The sequence below is a fragment of the Rhineura floridana genome, chromosome 9, assembly GCF_030035675.1.
Source record: "Rhineura floridana isolate rRhiFlo1 chromosome 9, rRhiFlo1.hap2, whole genome shotgun sequence".
NCBI classification, from domain to species: domain Eukaryota; kingdom Metazoa; phylum Chordata; class Lepidosauria; order Squamata; family Rhineuridae; genus Rhineura; species Rhineura floridana.
The window spans coordinates 20224534-20238484 of NC_084488.1; the positions used below are offsets into that span (position 1 = coordinate 20224534).

Below are 13951 nucleotides of genomic sequence, written 5' to 3' on the forward strand. Positions count from 1 at the left end.
GGAAATATCACGATTTGGAAAGAATCAAACGCTTCTACACTGTTGCTATTTTGGGGTGGGATTCAATCACATATTCAGGTTGCACATTTATAGGTGATTGGCAAGTCTTGAGCCACAAGACCTTTGTTGCTTTCCCAAAAGATCACAATTTTTGTTATAATGGAAGTGATGGGAAAATGCACTAGAAAGTATGGGATAATGCTTGCTTTGATGCAACATCATCTAACCTCCCACAAACAAATCAGAATGGATGTTCATTAAATAGCCAATGTCATCTAGTCTCCCTGCAAACAAATCAGGATCAACACTGAATAAACAGGTCATCCGGAAGGCCATTTGTCCCCCACACCCACCCCCTCTCCACGTACTTGATGCCTTCCCACCTTTCCATTTCTGGCCTACTCATACAGCAGAACTAAACTGTACAACCAAAAGGTAATGCACTTCTTTCTATCGCTTTAGACTGAAGATGAGTTTCCCCCACATGAAAAAGAAACCCTGCAAGTAAAGAACTAGCAAGAATTGCCACAAAAATGGGAGTCTGCAACAGAGATGGGGAAACCGTGGCCCCACAGCTGTTGTCTGAATACAGTTCCCATCATCCCAGACAATTGGCCATGCTGATGGGAGTCCAGCAACATCTGGAAGGCTACAGGTTCCCCATCCCAGGTCTACAGAGCTACAGTAGACCAGGACAACTTGAGGAAGTCCCTGCTTAAATGTTTCACATAGTTTAAGGATACATAGTTATAAAAGGATACACAGTTATAAAGCACATGTATGTTATTGGCAAGTAAAAAGTTCCTAAGAGTATTTTTCCATGGCAGAGTTACAAGGCCAAGTAGCTCACAAGGCTGGAGTGGACGTGCACTCCTCAAGGACACGTTGCCAGGACAACCAGCTGTCTTATCAGTATATAGCTGGAAACTGAAACTGGCAGAGTGTGGGGGTCAAGGAGTTTGTTAGTAGAGAAAGAGCTTGTAATTGTATCCTAAAACTTTTCATGTCAGTAAAGTGACTCTTAAAAACCTATGACTTGTCTGGCTGAGTGATTCAACTGGGATCTAGCCTGTCACTATTCTGTTCTACATCCTGGGCATCTGCTTGTGCCCGATCCAACATACAACATATGTATTTGATGCTAACTGCACTATATATGTAAAAAGATAATTCCTTTATAGGAGTGAAGAACTGATCCCAGATGGGTTAAGGTAAGAAGGATATATGTCCAGATCAAGGACACAACCTCTTTACTTGCTCTTTACTTTACTATGGAAACTGCCTTCAACCCCTACTGCTTTTACATGTTTTGGGCAAAAGCTCACAAACAAGTCCTTTGAAAAGAAACAGCAGCCATACAGGAGCACAACTATGAGTGCTCTTGTACAGCTGTCATTCATTTTAACATGACTTGCACAAACACACTTCCTGGTGTATGTACACCCTGTTATGCATTTGATTTTTATTACTGCCTGTTTTGTTGTGATCTTACATTCTATATTAGAATATTAATGTGGCTCATAGGTCATCTCATTGATGTAATTAAAGCACAGACGGAAATCTGTTTATCCCCTTCTAGGCATTTCAAATTGACATGCAGGTAGTTTAGCTGTTGCTTTTTTGTACAGTTTTATTTTTGCTGTTTTTATTGTCTATGAGCTGCACATCACTTTGGGTACTTTACCCAAAGGAAGAAAGGGAAATAACAAATTTTATAAATAATAATAGATTTTATTACAATTTTACAGTGAAACAATCTGAGGACCTATCAAGATGAAATGTGGATGGTGATGATGATGATGAACAATAAACAGACTGTAACTGATGTTCATGCTAAAAGATTTAAGGAGCATTCTTAACCCTTACTGAAGTCTGGCTGACAGGAATTATTATGGGCATAAGTGTGTCTCTAGCATGTCCACCTCAAAGGCCCCTGATATGCCGCTGGAAAGCTCTGCTGGTGTAGATCTACCACCACCGCTGGAGTCCCCTCAATCCCCTGGAACATCCACAGATTGGGACCCTAATGTAGACCAGGATGGACATGACATAGGCACTTACTCCCTTTGGTGTCAGTGGGGAAACTTAGTTTTAAGAAAAAACTATAACTGCTGGAGGGGTTGAATAAAACGCCAATAACCCAACTCCTGCCCTGGCTGTATACAGTATTGGTTCCATTGGAGATCTCTCACCCTACCACACAGACACTTAAGTTTTGTCTGTTAGTATGACTATTTATTTTTTTAAAAAAATGCTATTTAGGTACACAAGAGAGAGCCAATGTGGTATAGTGGTTAAGGTGTTGGACTACGACCTGGGAGACCAGGGTTCGAATTCCCACACAGCCATGAAGCTCACTGGGTGACCTTGGGCCAATCACTGACTCTCAGCCTCAGAGGAAGGCAATAGAAAACTTCCTCTGAATATTGCTTACCATGAAAACCCTATTCATAGGGATGCCATAAGTTGGAATCAACTTGAAGGCAGTCCATTTCCATTTTCAGGTACACAACAACAGTAGTTTTTTTAAAGGGAGAGCTATATTGTCACCAATGTACTTAAAAAACCCCAACAATCCTCATCCTCGGTTGTAGATTGTTCCTGTTTCTGTTCTTGGTTTCTCTGCCTTCTTCTCTCCATTGTTTTCCCTACTATTGATTTTAGTTTTGGCCGCTGGAGCTCTCTCAGTGGAACAGGAGTCTCCTCTCAGCAATCTTCACAAACTACACTTCCCAGGATTCTTTGAGGGAAGCCATGAGTGTCTCAAGTGAAATTAAAGTCTGGTGTGGGTGTGGCCCCCCTGATTAGGCAAGCCAGTGAGTCTGCCTTTTAGAACAGTTGGTTCTTACTGAGCATGCCCGATGTTATAATTGGGTTCCAGCCAAAATTTCTTAAATTAATTATACATCAGCCAGGCATTTTTTAAACGTTTAAACTGCAGAAGATGACGGTCAGAGTATGGGGAAGGGTCATTAACAGGATTACAGGTCCTCTGTGAACATGGCTGATTTTTAATAAATTTCAATAGATTATGAGAACTCTGACAGAAAAAAGTCCAAAGGGGCTCTGGGTTTTTTGTGTGTGCTCTTTTTAGACTTTGAGCTCTTTATTCTCTCTGACTGTTTTGTGTATTGCCATGAAAATTTACAAGGTTGTTAAGCAAGCGTTTCTGAGTTCAGGACTATAAGTTTTGTAAGGTTTTGTTTTGAAATGAGCTTATAGGAAGCATCAGAATGGCATGGAGGGTATTTTCAATTTAATACTGCGGAATGTGAAAAATCCACGCCGGCTATAGTATACTGCCACTCTTGTGGCTGTCTAATACTACATCAAGAACAATGAGAATGACTTGAATGAGGTAATCATGTACTAAGATTACCATCGAGGATTTTGTTTCCTAGATGGATGACAATGGATGCAATGACAATATTCACAGCAACCTAAAAACATAGGTTTAGCTTCTCCCAGTCAGTCCAGTTTCTAAAGGAAAATGCAGAGTCACAATCCTTCGGGCTGAAAAACAAAGAATGGTGTATACTGGGGTGGAGGAAGCATTTTTCAGGCCTGCTGAAAGCACTACCGAACAGAGGCAAATTTTGTGCAATACAACATTTATGTTTTCATCCATTTGCCAAATTATATTACTGGAGAAATCTGATAAATATGCTGGATACTTACATCAAAGAGAGGCACATAATTTGTAATCAGGTCTTCAATCACATCAACTTCTTCACTGGTTTGTCCTTTCGTTTGAAACAAGCATGATGAAAACGCCATTGCTAGATTGTGAGGATCCATGTGATTGATTTCTGAACACTTTTGTACCCTGTTTAAAGTTAATAAATCCATTCAGAATGCTTCAGTGAGCACTGGTCTGTGTAAGTGCAGACCCCTTCCCATCCCCAAGGCATAGCATGCATTTCCAACATGACAGCTCAACTCAAAAGAAGGCTTCCATTAAAATAAAATTATGCATCTAGTTTTTTCCTATATTATTAACTTACAATTCTCATGCTGCCTGTCTTTACACAGATTGTTCTGCCTTTACATAGATTATTAGAGCATGGCAAAGTTGCTCCCTCAGCAGAGGAACTGCCTTTGCTGGACCAAGGGATTCAGTTAAGCCTGGACACAGGACTGTTTGAAACTGCGGCCTAGCAAGTGTCCTGGGAAAGTTGAAAGCAGGCCAAGACAGGGAATGCCAATCCTGGTTGCTTCTCCCCATCATGTTATAAGAGATATACTCTAGGCATAAAGCCCCACCTTCTGACAACTGGCAATCTTTTTAAGCAAAAACATACCACCACCAACCTTGTGAGATTTCATATATTCACAACCATAAGGAACCATAAGAAAGATATTTTTGTAAAAAAATTAATGTGAGGATCTCAGAAAGTGGACTGGGCTTGTATTAATGCTGATATAGAGCAACATTCAACCTAGCTCAGAAGTCTGTCTACCAACAGTGTTCACAAAGATGACTCGGGAAATTTCAAATGTGACAGCAAACTCACTGCAAGTCTGATAAAACACTACTAAGAGCTCATTATTTGAGCACACTCTGTGGCAGTGATAGCAGCAAATAAGAAATTATTCTCTGCCATCCTTGTAGTGCTGTCTGGTGGAGATTTTTAGGGTGGTTCGGGGCCTGTTGCAATCTGGTTCATTTGATATGCTGTCACATATTTGTAAAGCATTTGGGGAAGAAAAAACCCTTATATCAGCTGTGACTTGGAAGCCAAGATTAGAAGGTATTCAGAGACTGGTCTGGTCCTAAATCAGCCTTTCCCAACTAGTGGGCCACCAGATGTTGTTGGACCACAACTCCCATCAGCCTCAGCCAGCATTGCCAATGGTCAGGAAAGATGGGAATTGTGGTCCAACAACATCTGGTGGCCCACTTGTTGGGAAACGCTGTCCTAAATCAAAGCACTGGATGAATTTCAGTGCTGAGGCTTGAAATTATTGACATGGTGCTTGGACAATTGTGGCCTCCCATATGTACCCTTGATCCTGAAGAAACCTACCTTAGACCCTGAAGATTTAAATAACTATCAATCAGCTGCTAATCCCTTTGAGGGCAAAATACACAACCTGTTGATTATCCTAGACCTTTCAATACCATCTATCATGATCTCCTCAATAAGCTGTCTAAATTGGGAACTGGAAGCAGCATTTCATTGTGAACCAGAAAGACCCCAGTTCAAAATGTTGCCTCGCCTATGAGTTCACTACATAGTCTCATACAAGCCACCAATTTATCAACTTCAGCTTGGCATCAGTAATACAGGGACTATTATTACATTATCACCATTTCCAACATTCAGGGGCAATTCCTATTCTTTATGTAACCAAAACAGTGCCACCTGTGCACAAGGGGAAGATACCAGCAGACATGGAGGGCCTGGCTGACAGAAGTTCTCCATGCTGCAACAGTATGCTACAGGTACTGCTTATTATAGCTAACAAAAATAATATATCCCACCCATTGCAGAGGACCATTTACTACCAACTGCCCTGCACAGATCCCCATGTCTACTAGTCATTTAGCAATCCTGATGGCTAGCTATATTTTGATATTGTTTACTGTGGTTTTATTAATGTGTTTTGATGTTATTTGCAAGCCCCTTTGGAAGGATTTGTGTCCTGAAAGGCAGGGGAAATGACGATAATGCCTCCTGAGCATTTCAAAGATTTCTGAGATAATGCATAAATATTTTTTGAACATTATCAGGCATATTTGACATTCATCTATCCTCATAGAGCTTTGACATGTTTTTTTTTTAGTGCTCTCTGATATGTGTTCTTTCAGTAGATTTACCGACACACTGACCTGTAAAGGTGTTCCATTAAAGCTGCCAAAGTTGCCCTATTGACTGGTGGAAGTGTTCGAATAAAAGTGCTGTACTTTCTCACTCTCTCTTTCTCATCTAGTGTATCTGAGGGAGAAGTGGGAGGGGAAAAATTAATTACCTAACATTAATGACAGTGTAGTCCAAAAGAGAAGGATATTGATCTGGCATCTCAACAGCATCTAGTCATTTAACATTCCTGTTCAGCCAATCAGCCCCCACTTCACAGACACAATATGGATAATTCTCTTTCAACACATTATGTTTGAAGGAAAACAATTGTGGAAACAAGGAGGATATTCCCTGCAACTTTTGTATTCAAGGACTGCCTGCAATGAGTCTCAAGGTACCTATCTGTCAAGCAGATTCCTCTGTTTGCTCATGTATATGGTTAATAGGCAGAGATGATTAAAATACAAATAGACAAGATAGACAACTAGATAGAATGGAAAACTGAGACTTTCACTGCTTAGAGAAGGTTACTGAGAGGTCACAATATTGATTAGAATACATCCCTCTTGAACTACACCATTAACAACTGACATGGTATCTCAAACAGGTTTTAGAAATAATGTTTTCCTCCTCAACTGCATAATGCTTCCCCATTCTTCCTCCAACAACCTGCTTTGTGTTCTGCTCCCCCCCCCCCCAATATGGTCTTTACTGGCAACCGTATTTAATGAGAGCCCACTCTTCTCCATAGCCTAGAGTGCAACAAAGTCACTTACCAACCTTGTATTGACTTCAGAGATGGTCAGAAAGGAATGAGGCATCTGACTGCATTTTGAGCCTTACTGAGACTCAGCACAGTATCAGGGAGAGTGGTGGTTTTCTTCAGACTTGGAAGGAGGGCAGGGGATCTTTCTGACTTCACACTGAATCTCAGAGAGGCTTCAATGATCACTGAGCAGATGTGATTTCTAAATCACTATTTATTTATTCATAAAAGTATTTATATACCATTCTCTCACAAACATCAGGTCACAGAACAGTAACATAAAAAAAAACTTCAAAAGTAACAGGACAATCATTAACATGACTGGCTAGTGGCTACTCAAGAAAATTGTAGACAACTGCATAGGCTGTTGGCATAAAAAAGTCATCAAGAGATGCCTGAAAGTAAAAAAAACTAGGTAAAAGTAAAAAAAAAAACCTAAATGCTGCCCTGGGCTCCTACTGGAAGGAAGGGATAGATTAGACAGACAGACAGACAAAAATACCAGTGACCATGGTATTCTCCTAGATCAGCTTTTCCCAACTAGTGGGCCACCAGACGTTGTTGGACCACAACTCCCATCAGCCTCAGCCAGCATTGCCAATGGTCAGGAAAGATGGGAATTGTGGTCCAACAACATCTGGTGGCACACTAGTTAGGAAACACTGTCATAGATCGAGTGTGTGGGATGGGTACAGGAGGTAATGTACTACATTGGTTCCATTCCTACCTGCAGAATTGAGTCCAGAAAGTAGCACTGGGAGAGTGCTCTTCAACTCCCTTTGCTATGGGGTTCCACAGGGCATCAAGGCTGTTCAAAGCCCAGGAGAGGGGAAACCTCAAGATGTCAAGGTCAAACAAGAAGCAGTGAATAGTGAGGATATCAGCTACATCAAAATAGCTGGATATTCATGCCGCTTGCTGCTTCTTGTTTGACCTTGGCAACCTGAGGTTTTTCCTCTCCTGGGTTTTGCTTGTCTTCTAGTGCCTCCCTGGTGTTCTCATCAACATCATTCACTTCATTGAGAGTGGTCATCAGTTTTGGAGCACAGTGCCATCAGTACACTGATGAAATACAGCTCTTCTTTTCTATAACATCTGAACCAGGAGAAGTTGTGTAAGCTCTGGTAATGGTAGACTGTATGACGGCATATAAACTAAGTTTGAATCCTGGGAAGATGGAGGCTTTGTGGATAGGCATTTCCTGTGTTCGAAAGATAGATCAGTTGCCTGTTCTGGATGGGGTTGCACTCTGTCTAAAGGAGCAGGTACATGGTTTGGTGGTACTCCTAGATACATGTTTGTCACTAGAGGCCCAAGTGACCTCTTCGGTTAAAAGTGCCTTTTACCAGCTTCGTCTGGTACATCAGCTATGGCCATATCTGGATCAGGATGACTTGGCCGCTGTAGTCTTTACATTGGTAACCTTGAATACTGGATTACAGCAATACTCTATATGGGACTGTCCTTGAACCTCATCTGGAAGCTCCAGCTGGTGCAGAATGCAGTGACTAGAGTACTGATGGGTACAGATAGCCAACAACATGTGAACCTCTGCTAAAACATCTCCACTGGCTACCCATATGCTACCAGGCCAGGTTCAAGATTCTTGCATTCATATACAAAACTCTAACCAATTTGAGTCCAGGATACCTTAAGGACCACCTGAGCTCTTATATTGCAGTCTGATCACTGAGAACAGCCAGAGGAGTGCTGTTAGTTGCCCCCTATGTTACAGAGGCCCAACTGTCCTCAACCAAAAGTGTCACCAATCCCATGCTGTGGAACACTCTTCCAGCAAAGATTTGGCAGGCTCCTAGTTTTTTACTTGGTATCAAAAGCCACTGAGAGACCAAGTAGAAGTAACAGGGTCACACTCCCACTATCCCTCTTTGGACATCCATCAAGGTGGCCAAAGCTGATTCAGCCACAAAAACCAGGCCTAAATCCAGAATGAAGTTGATTCAGATAATCAGTGCCATCCAGTAACACTTGCAATTACTCCACCCCCCCTTCTACCACCTTTCCCCAAAACAAGCGATTGTTAACTGGCTGGTACGCTACACTCTACTGGGTCCAGGATGGGCTTTTTAAGGAGTGGTTATACCACCACCTCTTTAAGGGCAGCAGGCACGTCCCCATCATGTAATGATGTGTTTACAACACCCTGGACCCATCCAGCTTCCAAATGTCACCAAAATTAATTGCAACAGAAAAAAACTACCACTGAGTTTAGAGTTAAGGAGGAGGGTTGCCCACACAGTTGCAATAAGCCTCAGCATATGCATAGCTCATCAATGTGTCAGAGACAAGGTCCCTCCCTTCCCCGTTAAAAGAGGAGCCATAGCGGGCACATATTTTGGCTACCAAAACCAACCAAGATGTGTGGAATCCTGGTTCCTTGTTTTCTAGACAAGCTTAGCTGAAATTGCATAATGAGAATATGAGTAATGGCAGGCAAGTTGCTGAAAGACAGCAGATAAATCAGCTACAAGACTTTCACCTCCTATGGGCATCTGAAAGAGACTCTTCAGTAAGCTCAACAACTCACTCTCAGGACAAGCAACATATTAAGTACCTTTCTATTAAAATACTCCAGATGATGTTCAATCAAACACATATATACAGACACAATATCTACCTACCTACCTACAGAATTAGTATGCTTGGGGTCAGAACTGGGGTGGTAACTACCTAATTAGTCCTGCACTTTCACCATCATAACATGATGGTCATGTTAAGAGAGTGTGCTAGATTGCTCATTCTCTACATATGTATTAGAGTTGTGCTAAATGTTTCTTTAGCATTTTTTCCAATCTCCATTAATGAGTAAGAAAAGAAATTCCATTCAAAAATGCTGACTGAAGAAATGAGCGTGTATTTATTTATTTTTTTAGGTAAAAGAAAAGACTTCCTTTTAAAACAAAATCAGTGACTGCACCAAGCTCGGGAACTTGGTAGCCAGCCTCCTTGGCCTTCCATACTTCAATTAACGCTCAGGGGAAGATATCACAAGGTTTCTGCCATGGGCCTTTTTTTTCAAATCAGGAAGCACAGGCAGCTGGGGAGGCTGCAGAGTGCTGGAGAAATGTTTAATGGAAAGAAAAGGCACACCCACCACCTACTGCAACCTAGCAATGATAAGGTAAGCTCACCTCTGTTCCCAATAATCTAAAGTGCTCTGGGAAAGTGACAGCAAAAAAAGGAAGCATCTTAGAAACCTTTCAAGAAATTGGAGGATGACCCTAATGGCATCCAGACAGTTAAGCAATGCCTCCATGGCTTTATAGCAATTATAGTGCATTACCTAATGCAGAAATCCAAAATGGATAGAGTTCTTTGGTAAGAAGTGCGTCATCTATTTCGGACAGAAAACATTTCAGCGCATCAGTAACATCTTCCAGATTATTTGTTCCAGCCCTTAGTTTAACGCTTCTTGCATCTTTTTTGAAGCGCTCTAGCAGTTCACTCACTTGCGAAGGATCCCCACCTTTCAAGTAGATATTTTTGCTACCCAAACCTAAATAAAGGAACATAACATTACTTTTTCAAAAATTAAAAAATATTTAAAATAGCCCAATACTTTATGGAGAGAGAGAAAAAACCACTATTTTTTTCTACTTCACAAATGCAAACACTTCCAAGTTGATCTGCTTCATCATTCCTTTACCGTTGTTTCACAGAGGCAGCCCAGAAGGTGCCTTTAATCCATGTATAACCAGTGGTGAAGTAGATGCAGGGGGAACACAGTTCCAGGATGTTTTTCAGAGCTGGAGTGATTACGTCATTTTCCAGAGTACTGGAGTAATTGACAGATTCTCCTTACTCTGGTAAGCGAATGTGGTGATAATGAGACTTCTGAAATAGTTTGGGCAGATTAGCACAGAGAAAATCAGAGGAAAATAATCAGAGGCTGGATACTTCTTTCCTTATCTTTAATGATTCATGCCAGTTTAAATTATAACACTTCTTTGCAAATAGTATGCATATATAATTAAAAGCTAAAAGTCACATTTCAGTTGGCTGAAGAGCATTTTACAAGTGGAACTTATGACATCAGAAGCAAGCACTAATGAGTTCTTTGGAGTTTACCCACCAGAAAGTATGCATAAGATTGTAGCTATACTGATCCTAAAAAAATTGGTATTATTGCTGTTTCTTATTGATGTGTCCATGTACCCACTATATGGGGGTGGGGAACACAGCTGTTTGCCTTTTAGGGTTCTCCTTGGGACCATTACAATGAAGTCTCCAGCGGATATGGCTTGGAGCTGTCATGATGAATGCCTGCTCTTCACAATTTACCACTACACAATATTGTGTACATTACACATGTTGTCCCAACTTTCCATGGATTTTTGACATTCCTGCTCCACCGGAGAGTGCTTTCAAACCTTTTAACCTTCATATTACTCTTTGTACATTAGCTTGCACATCACAGAGCCCCAATATGATGCCCTGTGGCATTTACCGAACTGTGGAACGATCTCCCAGAGGAGATACGCCTGGCACCAATGTTACTATCTTTCCGGCGCCAGGTTAAAACTTTTCTCTTCACCCAGGCTTTTTAACATGTTTGTATGCGCTGATATTGTTTTAATTTTTTAACATTTTAAACTTTTAATGTGTTTATATTGTTACACGTTTATTGTATTTTTGATGTTTCTTGTCTTGTGAACCGCCCAGAGAGCTTCGGCTATGGGGCGGTCTATAAGTTTAATGAAATAAATAAAATAAATAAAAATTTACGTAGTTGCATAGGAACAAATACATCTAGGTGAACATTTAAATGATGCAACTATGTGAATGGGAGTCAATGAAGTGGGCCTTTCTCACACATTAGAATCCCTCCTCCCATATGATTAGATCATTCAAATGTTTGTGCAGGAGCAGATCATGGATTAGTGGCCTGGAGAAAGTGCAAAGGGCACCCATGTTGCAGAGGACTCTTGGCCATGTTCTAGGACACACACTCAAATCCTGGGTTCCATTGTCCACAAATCCAGAGATTGCATATTACAACACATCCAGTGTTCTCTTCTGGCTTCACGGTGCAGTGGAAGATCAGCAGAGCAACTCTCCTCAATATGGCACCCTCCAGCAGTTTTGGACTACTAGCTGGGAGTTGTCCAAAACTGCTGGAGGGCACCAGTTAAGGAAGATTGCACTAGAGGCTGGCAAGCCGTCTTTTCTTACTGATCCTCTTTCTGAGAAATCCATGATGGATGCTGAACAAGTCCAGAGTTCTATGGAACACCTTTTGACAGCCATAACCCTATAGGCTGTTAGCTTTAGAGCATGGGTTAAGTTTTTATACTAGATATAAAACAACAGATACTGCCTTCTTGCCACACAGCCCTTCATCTTGCTATGAATAATATCCTGCATCTAACAAGCATAAATGGCCCCCTTGTGGTTCCAAGAAGCTCCAGCTTTCATTTCCACCCCCATTTTCCTCATAATGAGATGCATTTCATCTTGTCCCTTGACACGTATATCCCAAAAGGTAAATACTGCCACACAAACAACCTAGTGCAACAGTGAAAACCTCTGACAAAGTGCGGCATTTACAGATAACAGCTCAAGCCCAACTAATGTAATTTGATGTAGATGCTTCTTAAGTACTCTATCCGGATGCATTTCTGATTTTGAGGAACGTGAACAAATGCTCCGCTCCACTTACCATACTGCGTAACAAATGCAACACAGCTGTTCACTATAATCGGGACGTCATTTTTGCTGAGCTGCTGATCTTCTAACACGTTGCCATCTGTACCTGCTGCTTTTTCAATTGTGCTGTGCCAGACTGTGAAATCCGACTTTGTGTGGCCGTGGATGTATAACGTTCTGCAAAAAGTTTTTGGAAAATATTTTGAAAGGAGGAATGAGCAGGTGAGTGGAGAAAGCGGTTCCTGTTTTAGTGAAAAGAGCGCAACTGATCTCGTATGAATAGGTGAATGCAAACCAACTGAACAGCTGGCAATAACCTAAGGCTGAAAATAGCCACAACATTTAAAGTGCAGGAAAGCATTTACAGAGCTTCCTTTGGAAGCACCCTATTTTCCAAGACAATATTTCTTTTCAGGGTTGAGCTTGGGGGTGGGGATGGGAGGGAAGAATGGGATCTGCAAGTCTGAAGCAGAAGGCAACTAAACACAAAGGTCCTCTAAAGAAGGGGTTCTCTAAGTGTATAAAAGGCAGCTATACACAAAAGGTGTATAGCTCAGGTTGGCTGGTCTCTCTTTATATAGAAACATTTCCATCCATATCACTTTTCCATGAGAATGAAAGGCAAGTCACTGGGTACTGGAGATTCACTGCTGCTTAACGCGCACACAAGTTTATCATTAGCATTAGTTACAAATAGACTATAGCAAGCCAGCATTGGTGTCATAGTTAAGAGTGCTGGACTAGGACTGGGGAGATTCCAATTTCAAATCCCTACTTTAGCCATGAAGCTCATTGGGCAGCCTTTAGCCAGTTACTATCTCTCAACATAACCTTAAACAGCTGTGAAGAGAAAAGAAAGAGAAGAGCCATGTACATTACCCTGAACTCCTTGGAGGAAGGGTAGGATACAAATGTAATAAATAACTTGACCAATTCAAAGGAGGTCTATGCTAGCCTGCCTAGATATATTTGCATTGGAACAGATTACAAAGTACAGCAGGGGAGGGGAATCTCCAGCCTGCAGGCGAAAGTTGGCCCACCACAAGGACATTTTGGGGAAGCCATACTCACCCACCCCACATCTTAGCCTTTTTATTCCTCCAGTTCTTAGTATTAGATGCCTCCACACAAAGAATCACAAGCAGTTGACTTAAGTCTTTCACTTGCCCTTCTCAGCCCTTTAAACAGGCCACAAGGCAGAGGGATAATTATAAACATAAATGAAGTCAATGCAACCCAGGTGGCAGGATTAATTTTATTTCCCACAAAACCCATCATCCCAAGGCTAAGAGGAAATTTCATCTTAAGACTACTGAAAAGCTAATACTTTTTTTGTTATGCTGTTTCAAGTTTTATCATCTCTATAAGATATCTCTTTGCAGGAACTGCATGAAAAGAATGCAGGATGCTCAGGTTTGTCATTAGCCACAGAATGATCTTAATTACAAACATTTTAATTAGACTTGCCACTGAAATAAAAAAGAAAATGCAGTTTGGATAACTTAACACCAATTCCAGCTCTGAAAATTCATGCTTTTGATAAATCTGCTATATATTCCTTTTGGAGATAGAAGCTTTTATTACCCTTCATAAAAATATATTATGTACTTTCATAACTTCTGCATTTGGAGGATATTTTAAGCCTTGTAAGCCATGATACTTCCTGTCATCTTACTGAATCTCTCAATATCTACACAGGCTCAAAAATGTATCA

General features: G+C 41.1%; 1 protein-coding gene across 5 annotated transcripts in view; it reads right to left on the reverse strand.

Annotated features, from left to right (window-relative positions):
* The window catches only part of ARAP2 (ArfGAP with RhoGAP domain, ankyrin repeat and PH domain 2), a 160749-nt gene that overhangs the window by 42546 nt on the left and 104252 nt on the right, over positions 1-13951 (reverse strand). For all 5 annotated transcript variants that reach the window (XM_061584048.1, XM_061584049.1, XM_061584051.1 and 2 more), the window contains 4 exons: positions 12251-12414; positions 9875-10087; positions 5834-5939; positions 3679-3826 (listed from right to left, as the gene is read on the reverse strand). In XM_061584048.1, the coding sequence (XP_061440032.1) occupies positions 3679-3826; positions 5834-5939; positions 9875-10087; positions 12251-12414 (631 nt within the window). The remainder of the gene's footprint in view (positions 1-3678; positions 3827-5833; positions 5940-9874; positions 10088-12250; positions 12415-13951) is intronic.